Source organism: Tinamus guttatus, unplaced genomic scaffold, assembly GCF_059628265.1.
Source record: "Tinamus guttatus ecotype Peru unplaced genomic scaffold, ASM5962826v1 Tinamus_guttatus_pri_ptg000245l, whole genome shotgun sequence".
Taxonomy (NCBI): Eukaryota; Metazoa; Chordata; class Aves; order Tinamiformes; family Tinamidae; genus Tinamus; species Tinamus guttatus.
Window position 1 is genome coordinate 264,680 of NW_028288779.1, and position 16,163 is coordinate 280,842.

The 16,163-nt window shown below is 45.7% G+C and overlaps 1 protein-coding gene across 1 annotated transcript in view; it reads left to right on the forward strand.

Annotated features, from left to right (window-relative positions):
• The window catches only part of CCDC3 (coiled-coil domain containing 3), a 32,529-nt gene extending 17,059 nt beyond the window's left edge, over positions 1–15,470 (forward strand). Inside the window, exon 3 of the mRNA XM_010215872.2 lies at positions 14,932–15,470. Coding sequence (XP_010214174.2) covers positions 14,932–15,207 — 276 coding nt within the window. The 3' untranslated portion in view covers positions 15,208–15,470. The remainder of the gene's footprint in view (positions 1–14,931) is intronic.
• The last annotated feature ends 693 nt before the right edge of the window (positions 15,471–16,163 follow it).

Consider the following 16,163-nt stretch of genomic DNA (forward strand, 5'->3'; position numbering starts at 1 on the left):
AAAAAAAGCATGATTCCTCACCTAGAAAATTAGTGTTAGTCAGGGGAAAAAAGGAATTAATAATTGAAACTTCAAAGGATGCAAACAGGAGAAGGTCTTAGCTGACTTTATCCTAATTCTGTGAAGCAAGTTAACAAGCAGGGGAAATCAGACCTTCCCGTGGTTGTGCTTACCTGCTGTTATTTGTGATTGGAAGGTTCCAATTAACTGTTGGAAACTCGTATGTAAGAGCCACGCGGGCAGGTGTGCGCGAGGACCCTGGTGTCCCATCCGAAATGGAATTGCCCAGTACTGAGTGAGCTGCAATGCAGGAGCAACCGCTCGGCAGTGCTTGGTGAATCAGTGCAGTGTTAATTAGCAATTGCTAGAGGCCACCACATCTCTCTAGGGAGGGGAATAGCACCATCCCAAACACCTGGATACAGTATGTGTGGAGAGAGCAAGAAGGGAAGCTTCACTTACTTGGGATACTTCAAATAAAGAGATGGTCTCCTGACGTGGAAACAGAACCAAGGAAGTTCTGCTATGGTTTCTTTTTTGTTTTTGACCTGCAAGTGGAAATGGATAGCGGAAATATACGTGGAAAGCACCAAAATTAAATGAGGCATTTCTTAACCAAAGTAGGTAACTAATTGTTCCTTTAGTTTGCCAAGAGTCATGGTGGATTCCCCACCACTGAAAAGGGATTTGGATTTCTTTTTTTTTTTAAGAAAAGATTTGTACTTACTGAGGCAATACAGTGAACTTAAGAGAGGTCTTTGACCAATTTTTTGCAGGGAGTCAGGTCAGAAGATCAGCTTCACAATCTGGATTTCACTTGATCTGATCCATGGTTTAAACACAACTATTTCTGCTGTCCTCATGGCCCCATTTTGGACCTGAACTTTCAGCATGCTATATTTTAAGTAGGCCTCTAGCTTGGTTAATATCATATGTGGTGTTTGAGACCGCACACCAGGGAACAGAGAATTCAATGCACTTGTCCCATAGGGTGTCTTTAGTGATTTACCTCCCTGAGGAGTACAGGAAACATCTTACAGCCAGGATTTCTGAGAATGAAATACCAACCATGGGAATGAACAAGCAACAGTCCTCAAAGCAAGGCCAGAGGCTGTCCAAGGCACTGTTTTACCAAGCTTTTCTATGTTTGAAGAGTCAGGGTAGGAAAAAGCATTGCCGTATGGAAACTGTCTTATACAATCACTTCAGAACAGGAGCTTTTTAATTCCTCATCAAATGCAATAAAACACTCTGTAGAGCAGCTTTAAAAACAGGGAAAAAGCAAAGGCCAATACGTCTTCGTCACAGCAGTGACAGCCAAGTAGTGTCTGTCAGACCCCAATTCCTTTAAAAATGTACGCTGAGCCCTTTTGCACTGTTGATGCTGTTTGCTGAAGTATGAAGGAAATGGGAAAGTATCCAGAAAACTGGTTCAACTCAGCTGACACTGTGAAGTTATAAAAAGGAGCATGAGCAAGCGGGAGGTCTCCATAACACTGCTGACCTGCCATGGACCGAGGACATGGCTCTGCATCACGCTGCTGCTGCTGTACGCAGCCAGAAGCCAGAGGTGCTCAGCAGCTGTTGAAAGTCATATTTTAAATAACATCTGCTCGTGGCTGTTGCATTTTCTTTCTCCTTTTGGCTACTGGCGGAAATAGGGATGGGGAATTTTGAGGTAGCCTTCAGGAAGCCTTTGACGCTGACAGCTAAATGGAGAGGAAATACCCCATAACACCAGGTTGTCCTCCAAGATACGGAAAATATGTGACAGTGAATCGAGTGTAATTTGTCAGGCTGAACAGTGGTTTTCTTCCATCTGTGTCCTTTTTCCTCCGAACTCCTGAAATCCTATCGGATGTTGTATATGAATTATTTCTGCACTATAGTGCATATTGTGTTTTAATACATAATGTACATGCAGGGTAGATTAAGATTAAGAAGACTCTAGCTGTGGGTACTACACACTTAATGGATATACTTAATTATATCCATTAAATTTCTTCCATTTTAATCTTCAAATCCAGACTATCCACATTTTTATTCAATGTGTCACTATCCAAAGTACAACTCGAGAAATCATGCACTAGTATTTATATATATCTGCATAAAGCCCCATTCTTGCAATTTAGAATCAATGTAAGTTACATATTCTATCAGGTGATGCAGGATTTATTCTGGAATCCTCCCTTTTCTGCTATATCTTTTTCTTTTTTTTTCAGACTTTATGAGACATAAGCCATGCATACAAAAATAAAGGGAAAAAATGGAGTTTGAAATCTAAGGCCATTTTCAAAATTGCCTGGATAAAAGTGGCTTCATCGACCTAGGATTTTGCACTGCTTTGATAAGATAAAGCAGTAAAGATGGACCACTGTGGCGCGATCTCTTCTCTCATGACTGTCTGGAGTAGATTTGGTTTAGGTTTAGCCCAAAAAAAGGGGCAAAAGGCTGTCTGTAAGCCAGAGGAAGAGCCCGAGCTTTGGGTAGTTGAACTGACATATGAAAACATGTAAGCTCACATGTGGCCACTGGACTGAGGGAGGTTTTTTTAAACACTATCACATTAATTTCAGTCTCATTTCAGTCACTCCTAGTCATTTTAGTGAGTCTCAGACTTATGGTCCTAAACCTATAGCAAAGCATCTCCTGGAATATGTCATTCCCCAGCCCTTCACACAAAGCAGAAAGTCAGGTAAAATTCTTTTTGATACTTCTGAGCAGGTCGGAGCATCTGTGTTTTTTACTGAAGTCAATCCATTTCTGTGCTCATGGTATACCTGGACATCATGTTCTAGCCACGTCTAAAGGGCTGAGTTCAGAAGTAGAGTTTCAAATCAATTTGCAGCCAGCTTTTTGCACTAGACAATCATTATCAGAACTAGGGAGTGAATACAGGAATCCTTGCACCTACTCACTTCTTGTTTCTAGACATCCTTCTTCCTTCACACATAACTCTGAAACCAATATCCCTGTCTCTTTGCCCATAGTTCATGTGTGGGATTTTGGGGAGAGCTTGTTAAAGCCAAATGCAAGTGTAGCCAATGCTCAGTTACAAGTGCAGACATGTCAGGAAAGTCTGTCTTGCATTAGTGCCTTTCCAGAAAGCAGTAAATCGTAGCCAAGGTGGCTTCACGGGCTCTGCATTCTCCCAGCACTTGTTGGTTCAACTGTTAAAAGGCGTGGGAGTTGAGGAGAGAGCGAATGTCAGCACCAGTAGGAATTTGCAATGTGTGGAGTAGAGGAGAACAGGCCTTCTTTGAGAGCCAAGCCAGCCATCGTCTTTGCACAAGCTTTCGAGTAGAACTTCGGGGAGAGAAACTTAGAGAGCTTTGGTAGTAAACGGCTCTTGGGAAGCAGCCAGCTGCTATTTATGTGCTACAAGTGAATTACACAATCCTGGAGCCGCGTGGGTTGGAGCGATTGCACATTCATCACCACCTTCTGTCTGCAGCCTTTTGAGCAGAGCCGAGTGAGGCGTCGAGCCAGTTGAGTGCTGGGACTTTGAGAAGCCACAGAGTCCCCTGCCCCACAAGGAAAACTGGGGGAGAAGGAAGAGCAGGAGGCAAGTGAACTTCCACCAAAAAATTGTACTTGCAGTTCACCCACCTGTGAAGACAAGCAAGGTCGTCTTGGCATAGTCCCTACTCTCATGAGCTTTCCTGGAAACACTTTGTCACCAAGAATCTGCTGATGCAGGAAGAGCCTGACCTGTATATCAGGTGAGAAGCACAGGGAAGGCAGGATACTGGTGCATCATCATCACCTTAAGCCACCACCGTTGCATTGTCCACCTTAATTCTTATTAATTCTGACGGCCTTTTGGATCCTCAGCTCTGGTGAGGCTGCACCTGGAGTGTTGGGTGCAGCTCTGGGCTTCCCAGTACAAGGGGGACGTGGAACTTCTAGAGAGGGTCCAGCAGAGAGGGACAAAGATGATGAAGGGACTGGAGCATCTATCTTATGAGGAAAGACTAAGAAGTGAGCTGGGCCTGTTTAGCCTAGAGAAGAGAAGACTGAGAGGAGATCTGATCAATATGTACAAGTACCTGAGGGGAGAATGTAGGGAGGAGGGGGCCAAACTCTTCTTGGTGGTGGCCAGTGGTGGGACAAGGGGTCATGGGTATAAGTTGAAACACAGGCAGTTCCACCTCCATGTGAGGAAGAACTTCTTTGCTGTGAGGGTGGCAGAGCCCTGGCACAGGCTGCCCAGAGAGGCTGTGGAGTCTCCTTCTCTGGAGATCTTCCAAACCCGCCTGGATGCCACCCTGTGCCACGTGCTCTGGGTGTCCCTTCTGGAGCAGGAGGTTGGACTAGGTGATCTTTAGGGGTCCCTTCCAACCTCAGCCATTCTGTGATTCTATGTGATTCTGTGATACGACAAGTGTCCTTTGAGTTCAAGGCTTTCAAGACTGTGCATAGACATCATACTCACCTTCTGTGTAAACAACCAGGTCTTATTCTCTCCTGTAAAACGAAATAGGCCACAGCAGCTTAGCAGAGAAATAAATAACATTGGCCTGATTGAAGGGCCTGTTGAGATCACGTATGGAGAATGAAATTACTCCTACAGGATTTTACAAGAGCTTAATTTTGTGAAAATATCAAGCTACCTGGTGTAATAGGAAGCTCAAGGAAAACACCTAGAGGATAGCAACCAACAGAGGTTTGACAGGGAACAGGCCTGGTGAACAGGAGATATATAGGTTGGCTTAGCCACTGTTGGCTCAGTCCCCAGAGTGGTTTTGGTGCATGTCAAACATATTCCTCCAAAAGAAACGCCGCCAGGCTGCGTGAGGTGTCATCTGATGGGCCAATGCTTAATGGCAACACATAAGCCCTTCATACAGCTTCCAATTCCCTTTTCCCCTATAAATGTCCCCCCATGGACCCATGTTCTGTAGACAGAGCTTCAAGCTGCAGATATGCACCTACTTTTCCAGTTTCCTAACGCAGATAGAGCTTCAACAGCTCTGGTCTTTTCAAAGTGTGTGAACTGGCATCCAAATAGATGCATCTTCTCTCTGGGCCTGTCTACAACCACCACAGAGTCCTGGGCACTGTCCTTCCTGGCAGTGGTGACCACACTCATCTGTCATGGCACAAGTGAGGGAAGGAGGAGTACAATAGCATCCATGACTTAGTGAAGGATTGCTGCATCCTTTTGCTGGATTTACTTGGCTGTAGCACCTCCTTTTTGATGAATCTCAAATTGAATAGCCTCAGCAGGTCAGGGACATCTTTAAGGTTTCCTATCAAGGTGCTTACTCTTAAGTTTCCAAAAAGTTTGATGCTTCAACCAAAACTCAGCTTCGTTTTATCCACTACCAAATGCAAACTCTATCTTGCTCTCAGTTTCCATTCCAAGCATTTAAGAGATGCAGGATCATCAATGGGTTCACCAGCTTTTAGTAAGCTAGGGTTGAATTTCAGCTTTCTGATGACAGCTCTGCCTAGACTGAAGCATATCTTGCCCTTTCCCCTTGTGCAGATGCAGCTCTCAGCATTTCCACTGAAAACCTCCATGCACAGATTCTGCTTTTATTTCTGCATATATCAGGAATTACTTCATAAAAGTCACTGCAGAGGAGAGTGGAAATTATCTTCAGATTTTATAACTTGACTAAAGAAGTCTGTCTACAAGCTAAAACTTGCCAGATATATCTCAGCCAGGAAAGAATTTAGCTTTTCTCCTTCCACCAAAACAGCAAACAACTCCTCTCCCTCCCAAACACTTGCAAATTTCTCAATGGAAAAAGGTTATTTTAGGAAGGGATTAAATAAATAAGTGTAAATATTAGCATGATCTGAAGGGTGGGGAGTGGATGCAAGGAAGAAATGATCCAATTTGGGGTGATTTTTTTGTGCACTTCTCCACTTAAAATAGCTCCCCAGTATATGGAGGAAGCAGTGCAGATCACCAGTTGGCTTGTCTTCCTGTAGCACCGGCTGTTGCAAGTGTAGGAGCTGCATCAGCAGAAAAAACATACTTGTTAACAGGATTAAACCAACCCAGGCAGAACTGAGACATCTGTCTCGATGGGAACCCAGTTAAACCCATTCGTCACCCAGATTCCCCATTCATTAACTGTAAATCACATCAGGTAGGTGGAAAAAGGTCCTGGGCACCTGCTGGGAAGGATCTTTGAAGCGAAGCCAGCTGATGGGCATCCTTCAGCAGCCACATCAGGAGGCACTGGGAGGGCATCTCCCTGGCTGGTTGGACATGAGAAAACTCTGGAAGTCACAGATATCCCATCGTTCCCACTTACACATGGGGAACTGAAGGGTAGAGAAGCTGGTTCTCATTAGAACTGCTTCCTTTCTAACTGGTTGTTGTGCTTTCTGTAATAAAGATATCCCGTTCCCTTTCTTGGATGGGAACGTGCATTTTATCTGCTCTTTTCAGTTAGGTGTGGAAGTGGCGGTGCGTGTTGTTTAATGAGAACAAGCTGCTTAGATAACGCAGCCCGAGTGTGGTTTTGGTTATCTCAAATTACTATAGCCAAGAACCAAGGGGCTCTTGCTCTGATTGTGCCTGTCTCTGTGCTGGGAGAGAGTCAGCCTCCCTCACCACTGTAGAAAATCACCCCCACAATCCAATTTAAAGCAGACTTAGGCATGGACTTAAACAAAGGGTAACACAGGGATACATTTGCTATTGCATTATGCCTATTCATAAAAAAAGAAAAAAGGGAAACTAGGGCCTGCCTGAATGGCCATGAATGCTATAGATGCTCTGGGCCATCCAAATGCTGAAGGGGATCCTCCAAATATGCTGTCCCTGCACCTGGAAGACCCAATGTTTCACAAAACCTCCCCATTCTCGAAGTAGCCTCTTGCACATTTATCACACCCAGGGTGGTCTGGTGGCCTTTCTGGGTTTAGTGTTTGTTACTCAGAGCTGCTGATTAGTCTCCAGGGCTTTTTGCCTCCTCTGCTTCTTTCCCAGCATGCTGACCTTAGCCAGAGAGAGCCTGGAAATTGCAGATATTTGTTTTTCCATTTCTTTGTCTTTGCTTCAGAACATTGCTGAGGCTTTTGCACTTTGCTGTAGAAAATGCCCTAGAAAAACAATGTTTTCCATCAGCTTATATGTTGGTATAAAGCAGGGTGGTATAAAGGCCCTCCATAGGGACCTTCCAAGACCAGCTGCAAGCACGTCTGAGAATGCTCTTTTTACTCTGCCACCTTCCCTCTTCCCAAGGGGATTGGACAAATCAAATGGCTCAGGCAACTCCTAGTGATGCTCAGGGGTATTTTCCAGCAGCAGCAGATGACTGGGGGGATGTCCTAGGACATCTGCTCTTCCAAAGGCAGAAGCTCTGAGCAGTAGCAGGTTCGTGCGGGCTTCCCAGCTGAGCTCGCACTCAAGGAAACGGCATCTGTTTGTAGAAGCCGCGGAGCTACGGCAGCTTCAAGGCGGCCAGAGCAGAGGGATTTATAGGGCAAAGTGACTTTTATGGATGTTGTGTTAATGTGAAATATTTGCCTTCTTCAGCACAAGTCTTATTTGCTCTCTGCTGCAGCAGGGCAGCTCTTTTACTATCTGCTTTGCGCTGCTTTGTAATAAAAGTCCCCTTAAATTTTGACTCACACCAGCTGGTGCTGTCCTGGGCGATGCGCTCGGGACCGTAGGGGCTGGGGACTCTTCCCAGCGGGGAGGCTGGAGGAGATCGCTGAGATCTGGGGAGAAGTGGGTTTAGCCGTGTCTGCCTGAGCTACTCCGCTTGCCCGCTTCGTTATCCAGGATATGGGGCAACTTGCCCTGCATGTGATATGTTTGGTGGGGAAAGGACATGGACTCGCAGCAAATGTCGCTGTTTCTGTTTCGTGAGAGGCAGTTTAATGCCCTGCACTCACGTTTGGCCATTCGCAACTACACAAATAAATGCAGCCTGCCAGGATGCACTCTGCTCCCCACTCTCTCCCAATTTGGACAAAAAGGTGAGGGAAAATCGGAGGTTGATGGCTGGAAGCAAGAAGAGCCAGGCCTGGGGGAGCAGAGGATTTGGGATTGTGAATATTTTAACTTAGGGCAAAGATCTTCCCTTTAGCTTCACTGGCAAACCTTGGGAAGCTCAGTCTCCATCACCCCAAGGTTTCTGAAACAGCCACAGCAACAACATGGCCAAGTCCCTTGACATGTGCAAGAAATGTTCCTAAAAAGTGCAAAATAAATAAATGGGTATAACCCTTTTCTAACCTAATGTCATTCTCATTCAAATGAACAGTGATAAAAAGAAATCTTTTCCCTCACGTTGCTGGTTCTTGGTGTCAGCTGCATTTGGAGACATTTGAATAGGTTGTCCTTCTCACTATGGAAAGGCATCTTGTCTATTTAACAGGCCCATTAAAATAAATGAAGTTTCTAGGAGCTGTAATACAAGACCGGCAGCTAATTCAAAAATCAAAGCTGGCATTTCAATAAGTAGAAGAAAGGCATAAGATACCTTCTAGTTGCCCCTGTTCCCATCAATGAAATGGAAGGACACAATGCACTTTGTTTCTGAATCCTTCTGGTTTTAGCCCTTCCTTGATATTTAATTAATTTACTGTTTTCTATGTGTGTGTCTGGGGGGAGAATGGTGACCTGATCTATTGAAATACAAGCCAAGTAAAACAAATTTAGATGGAGACAGATCCCACAGCAACTTTCAGTGTGAGAACAACACACATGAGCTTAGGTGTATTGGCAAAGCGCTTTGGGACTTGCTTAGTTTTACTTAATAATAAAAAGCCTTTGTGGGAAAAAGCTGAGTTGGAAATTAGAATGGATGGCAGGTTTTGGGAAGTTTGGATGGCTGTGGACATGGAAATTCTGTTCACGTTTTAGAAAGTGTTTTTTTTAAAAAAACTATTGTATATAGCTTTCAAGCCCAGCTGAAATTGCAGCCCTAAGTGGAATTATTTTTTTTTTAAAAAAAAAGCAGACACAGAAGCATTTTCAGAATTTGAGCATTGTGAACTGCAGCAAACCATGAAGCAGCATGTCTTGCAAGGTGGACTTGAGAACCCTTTTGTTCTCATTGCCTAATTTCCTTCTAGCAAAAGAGAAAAAAGAATCCCTAAATCAAAAAGTGATTTAATCTTGATTTAAACAGCCTTTTCCTTTTAAGCACAGCTTAGCTGGGCCATGTAGTTTACTTTTCCAGTGTGGCTGACACTGCGTATCCCTGGGAGCAGGACGGAAGAAGAGCAGGAATATCCACCAAGGTGCCAGGAAGACGACTGGAGCCTCTGGACCATCTTTGCAATCACCCTCTCTGCAACTAACCGCATCCCCAAGCCTGCAAGCAAGGCTTCCTTTGCCTGAACATCACCCTTTGCCTGAACATCACCCATGGATGGGGCAGCCAGATCTCAACAGTGCTGGAGCTGGTAGCCGGGAAGCTTAGGACATCACTGCATGCCAAAGATGCTGAACAACTTAGCCCTTGGTGGTCCCTTCCCTGTTGTCCCTGTGGCATCCTGGGCGAGTCACACAAAATCAGAGAGTCACAGAATGGTTGGGGTTGGAAAGGACCTCTGGATATCATCCAGTCCAAACCTCTGCTCAAGGCAGTCCCATGCTGCTAGCCCCATCACCTTTTTTTCCATTGAAACAGCAGTAACTAAGGTGATCGGTCCCTTTCAGGGTGCTGGTGGTGACCAAACAGAATATGGTAAAGAGACATTCCCACCTTTGCCCAGTCTCAGCAGAGAGGACCACATCTGACTGTAGTTGGGTAGCTTCACCCTTAGCAGCATCTCCAGATGCAAGGCCCAAAGTCTCCAAAGAAAGCCATGCCCTGGCCATGCTCCCTGCAGGAGATGCCTGCCCAGGTATCCCAAAGGTTGGGAGTCTTTTGACTAGCCCCTTAGTGTGCCCTAATCCCACTACATCCTCCAAAGCCGCCTCAGGCTAAGGGTAGGAATGCAAACACTGCGGATTCAAAGGCAAAGAGAAGAGGCTTCAGATGGGTGTCTGCAATGCTCATGGCAGCTGAAAGCCACCAGCAGGTCAAATACCTTGCCAGAAAGGAAGGGCTGTTTTTTTCAAAGTACTAAGTCATGGGGAAGTATTTCTGAAAAAATCATTTGTTCAGTTTAAGGTGATTGTTTAAAAAAAAAAAAAGGATCAGAAAAAGAATAGGCTGTGGATGTTTTTCCTTTTGAAAAATATTCTTCCCTGTAAAAAAACATCCTTTATGCTGAGTCCATGTCTTGGTGGAGCTGCTGGCACTCTGGCCTTACGTCACAGCTTGTAAACAGGGCTCACTTTTTCCAGGGAGATGGGCCCTTCTCAGTAACAGGAGAGTCGGGGCCAAGTATCAGACAAGGTATCAGCCAAGAGCTGCCTCTGACAGGCTCTCAGATGATTCTTCAGGTGATTTTCTGTGGTACAAACAGCAGTTTGATGCAGATACGAACTAACAAGGCTGCTTTAAAGACTCCTGATTGCTCATGGATCTTGGATTTGAGTCATGTTTTCAGGGCAAAGTTCTCCAGTGCTCTGAAAATGATCCTTGGTGCCACTTTTGCAGCCTCCCTTGGGGCAGCCAGTTGAGCCAGGTGCCATTTCATGGCACTCAGGGTGGGATTCATCTTGGGCAATTCTATCAACCTGAGCTGGTTACCTGGGGAATGGTAACCAAATGACCCAAATATGGATAACTCAAGTAACTCAAGTAAAGATAACGCAAGTAACACAAGGTAGGTCTCTTGAGTAACCCAAGGTGGGCATGCCGGTTCCTCTACATTGAGACCTGGGGAAACCTAGATGACTTGCCTAGGCTAGATGGCTCTCAAGCATTTACATTTATGATCTGCTTTTAGAGAATGGTGAAAGGAAAATAATGGCACCATTCACCTCCATTCAGATCATGTGTATCTTTGTGGTTGATAAAAAGTGACTGAAAGTCCAACTCGTCCATATTAAAGGAGTGAGGCTGGCACAGCCTTGGGACCCTGATTTGGTACCTCTGAAAAGTGAGGGCAAAGTCTGGTGGAGACAGGAGCTCAAGCAGACTGTCACCCACCACCCAACACGCTCACTCAGCCTGCCCAGGAGGCTGGATGCAAGAGAAGAGTGATGTTTGAGATCAGAAATCCGGGAAGGATGGGCTGAAAGGGGAACGTGCTGGCCAGGAGAGGTGAGATTTGTCTGTGCAAGCACTGCTGTATCTGCATCAGCATCCATGGGGCATGGAGCCCTGCCTCCTGAACAGGCAGAAGGGGTTCAAGAAACCAGTCCTGGCGGAGTTAAAGAAAAAAGAGCTGCATTTGGCTCCTGAGGCTCTTTGGAGAGAGCGCACGGATTGTTGCTGTGATGAAGCAAGTAAAAAGCTGGAGGGACGTGCTTCATGCTGCGTAAGGTTTTGGTTTGGGATATTTTATGTAACGTTAACTGTGCAGGGAGGCCATGTGCAGCAAAGGCAGAAAGCCTTCTGCCTTCTCTGGGGAGCAGATTTATGGCAGGGAAGGACAGGAGGGGAGAAATGCGGACTATGAAGAGCTTGGGCGGGCAGCGGGCAGGAAGCGGCTCGGCAGCAGAGGAGGAGCTGCGGCTTGGGCTGCGCTTCCAGCGTGAGCAGCTCTCATTTCTTCCCCTGGACACTCCCAAGCGCTGCTGGTAAGGAGGTTTTTCTGGGGCGATCCTGGGTTTGGAATCTGCTTTTGGCTTTTTTTCTCCTGGATGGTGCATTGTGCTCAAGGGAGGAACGAAACATCAGCTGCTGCAGGCAGCAGGGAGGCCAGCGAAGGGAGCAGCCCGGGATGCGCCGGGAGGTACGAGAGGTGCCAGCTCCGAAGGAGAACGTGGACATCGTCTCAAAGAAGGAGCACCCAGGCCTGGGAGCTTTGCTTTTTCTCCATTTGGAAGGACACATGGCGAGGGAGGATCTTGGAGGAGCACCAGCATGACCAGATACTGCTCTGGATGGCACTGCTGGTCAGGAGGACTGAAGGACAAGAAACCCAAGTGACCATTGCCTAATTCTTCCAAAGCCACCTCATGTCTGTGCAGAGGCTTGCTGTCACATATTTAAAGGCATTTCTGCAGTCGCCTTTTCCAACCCTGTATTTAAAGTGACCAAAAATTCTGACTGATGTGAAAGAAACCTTTAACTCTGAGGGGAAAGGCTTTTGGGTAATGAGGTTCCCCTGAGTTTTAGTGGTGCTCTCGGCAGGGACCATGTATGAGGAGGAAGTTAGACCTCAGTTTTGGTCCCTTTGGTAGATGGAGGACTGGGCCTGGATGCCGGTGCTGGGTTTTCTCTCCTTGAAAAATAAACTACTGTACTTGAAAGTGTCTGTGGGCAGTAGTGGGTGTGAGGGACATTCCCAGAACCAAAATTCAGTTCCTGTAGCTTTTACCAATACATCTGGTCTAAGGTTTGCTCTTGATCATCAGTGCAGACTGTGCGTGTGGATGCATGAGACAGACAAAATGGGGTGTGAAATCCCTGTCTGTAATACACTCCATAGGACCTGCTGCACAGAGCAGACATACTTCAGATGCCTGCAAAGGAAGAGGTACCTGAGCAGCAACACAGACTGAGGGCTGGTTAACTCCTCACCTATTTATTTGCCTGCAGGGTTAGTTATACAGGCTCTGCTGAGCTCCGAGCTGTCACAGTTGCTCAGTTCTCAACATCAGATCTAATAGTTTAAAAATAACTTGGGTGCACCCATGTGAAGCGTAGGCACAGCGGTAGCAGCAGGGGCCAGACAGCACTCAGATTTAAACACCGCATTTATTGCAGATCTATGTGCTACGAGCTGTCTGCAACCAGCTGGCAAGGATGTGAGTCCCCCCTTGCTCTCTTTCCACATGCCAAAGGAGCAAAGGAGGTTTATTTTTCAGGTGGTCCTGCAATTGCAGGCAGCCATCAAGCTGGGGCTAGTTTATGCTGTTCGTAAGGAAAGCCGTGCCGGTCTGGCACTAATGTAGTTTTATAACTGTTGTTCCAGTGATCTTTCTGGAAATCTCCAGGGAATTTAAGCAAGTCTGTGGCTATGGCACAGGAAGGACTAAAATTTGGCTCCCAGTCTTTGCTGTACTGGTTCTGTAAGCCCAGCAAAAGTTAGACATGCTCAGATGGGAGCAGCATCTCCCATGCTCAGGCATTTTGAGAGGTCTCTGAGTGCCTCTATACAACTGGATACCTCTGGAGGTATCCCCCTTCAAAGGGAGGACTTCAAAGGTTTGGAAGTCACTCTGTGCTGAAGCTAATGTCACCCCTGATGTCACTCTTCAGAAGTCCCTGTGCCCCCAGCAGCCAGCCCAGGTAGAGGAGACACAACCTCAGCTGCACTCGAGCACCAGCTGTGTGTTATTCTGGTTTGGTGTCTGTAATGCCCTGTGCCTATCAGTGCAGGAACAGAAAATGCAAGAAATTCCTCAGCAAGGAGAGTCACCAGCCCATGCCTTCCTAATAAACAGCTTTTCCTAACTGAGTGCTCTCTTTTGCAGGGATTTAAATTTGAAAAGTGTTCCACATGAAACTTTGCAAGGCTTTGGCAAAAACAAAAGCCAAGAGGTGCTGGCTGTTCTCAGAAAGCTTTGGAATTAGCTTTGATCAAAACCAAATTCCCTCCTCTTTGGTACAGTATCTGCCCTTTCACTGTGCGTTCCCAGTCTCCCGAGATTGCGTTTATGAAGGAGCCAAGTGAGAGGAAAGCGAGGGCAAATGTCCCTCTTTGCAAAGCCCTGCAGAGCGCTTGCAAAAGATTCAAGAGCTGATGGTTATCGAAGCAGTTGCTGTGTTGACTGGCCGTGGTTTTCAGCTGCTGGGAGTTTCCAAAGCAAATGAAATGTTATCCCTCAAAGTGGGCTCGAGTCCCCCTCCCTCCCCCCTTTTCAGTTGTCAAAAATACTACAAAGCAAGATGGAAAGAAACATGTAATCCTTCATCATCACAGGGAGGATTTACTTGTTTATTTAGATTCCATGTCTGTTCCAAGTGTTCTGCCAGAGAAAGCCCATGAAGTCTCCAGGAGTGCTTGAGACACACACAAAATGTAGAGATATATAGCAGTTAAATTCAACAGAAGATACTGCCTTTCTTCACATCACACCACTTCAGCAATCAGCCGAAAATCTCACTTGCCTTATTAAATACCTAAGGATTTTTTTTGTAAGGAAAAAAAAAAGGGGAGGAGGCACTCATTCTGGAAAGAAATAAGTTTCTGTGGTGGCTTCTATAGATCAGCATCTTTATGTTGGGGCTGCGCTTGATCCCCAGGTGCATTCTCTTATTCTTTTTGGAAAATGTTTTCTGGAGAGAAAAGGTGGAACTTGGTGCTTTTGTAGTCAGTGAAGAGAGAGTTGTCTCCAGAGGGTGATTCTTCCCAATGCCTTGGGAAATCAAGTTCATACTCTGGAAAGGTCTGTCTCCCTGTGGACATTACAAGGGGAGCCCAGACTTGGTCTCTCACCTTTAGCTGCCTAAGCGAAGGCAGCAGGATCCCATCCTGAGTAACTTAGCACGCTAGGAGCGCAAACTCAGCCGATGACCCAAGAAATACATCAGTTCTGTTAAAGTTATGGGATGCTCCTAGGGGTTGCTGAGATTTTACCCTTTTGAGTTTCAGCTAAAGAAAGCACATGTACTAAGATGCTCCAGACAAATCAAGTCTTGAAAAGGCAGAAATAGCTCCAAATTTTGGTGTTTGGAGTTTTCTGAGGTAATCAAATCAAACTCTTCCTCCATGAATGCAATGTAACCTCAGTGGGATGGACAAGCAACTCTGAAAACAGCTCCTAAAAGTCATTATGAATAGTTAATATCAGCAAGATCTACATTTGGGGCCTTTTCTAAATACAGAAGAGAAAGAAAAGCTTTTAGTAGAAACGTAAGCTGATGGTATGAACTGAATTAATCCTTTCTTTCACAAATTTCTATGTAAAGCTCATGTGTTCCTATTTCTTTTCTGCTGTCTCTTCAGCTCATGTGCTCCTCTGTCCAGAAAGCCCTGTTCGAGGAAGAGGACAGAGTAAAGAAGCTGCAGCAGAAGGTGGCCACCCTGGAGAAGCGCAACAAGCAGTTGCGAGATCGGGTGAAGAAAGTCAAGAGGTCTCTCCGGCAAGCCAGAAAAAACACCAGACACATGGAGCAGATGAACCGAAAGCTCAGTGAGAAACTTTCCTCTACAGGTGGCCAAATCCCATATATTAACTCTTTAAAGCAAGAGAACTCCCATGCTTCCTACCTTAAAGTATAATGCAAGGGGGAAGTGTCCAGGCCAATGATACTGGTGAGTTTTGCCTGCATTAGAACAGGATCTGACCCTCACACCTTGTCTACACTGTGTTTCAAATGCTGCATGGAGAGCAAATCTGAGCTTGCTTTAGGCACAGTGCTAGAGGAGAGCAGAACGCAACCCAGATTTCTTTAGGTGTTGAAGACACAGCCCAAAGCTATGTCTGTGCTGCCCTGTATGGATGTGGTCTGTCCCATGCCATCGGCCACTGCAGCCACTTGACATAGGAGCGCTTCTAGGAGAGGTCTGGTGTCAACGTGCCTGCTAAAGTGCACTGGGCAAGCAAGGAGGAGGGTAGGTATGGGGATGGATGCTGTTGGAAGGGCAGACATAAATGTTATTCACTCCATCATTGCCCCCAAGCTCTTTTTCCCCGTTAAGCTTGTTGAAAGTGTATCCAGAACTTGAAAAAAGCCTATTTCTGGGTAGTTTGGACATTGTGGATAATTGGCTTGAATTTGGGCTCCTCTTCAAAATGAAGCACGGATGTGCCCAAATTGTCTTAAGAATTTCTAAATATCTTTATTATTTTAGCAGAAAGTACTCCAAGGATCACAGTAACTCCCTCAGACACTTTCAGTGTTGCCCAGCCAACAGAGTGGGAAGCCACATCATTTTGGGACTGTGTCTAGGATCTAGTCCAGCTCCTGCAGTCAGGAGTGGACTTAGCATTGACTTAGAGTGGGTGCTGGTTCAAGCCTGGCAGACCCTTTCAGATCCAGTTTTCAAGCAGGTTTAATTTACAGTGTAGACAAGGTTTTGCATTTTGTAATCACTGAGGTATAATGGAGGTTGCTGGGAAACCTCGCTTAGTTACGCTTAGATACTGTAGAGATCATGTCAATATTAATAGGGCATTAAAAATCAAGGTAGTTTATATATGTATATATTTTAAAATCCTACAGAAAATATTTTTA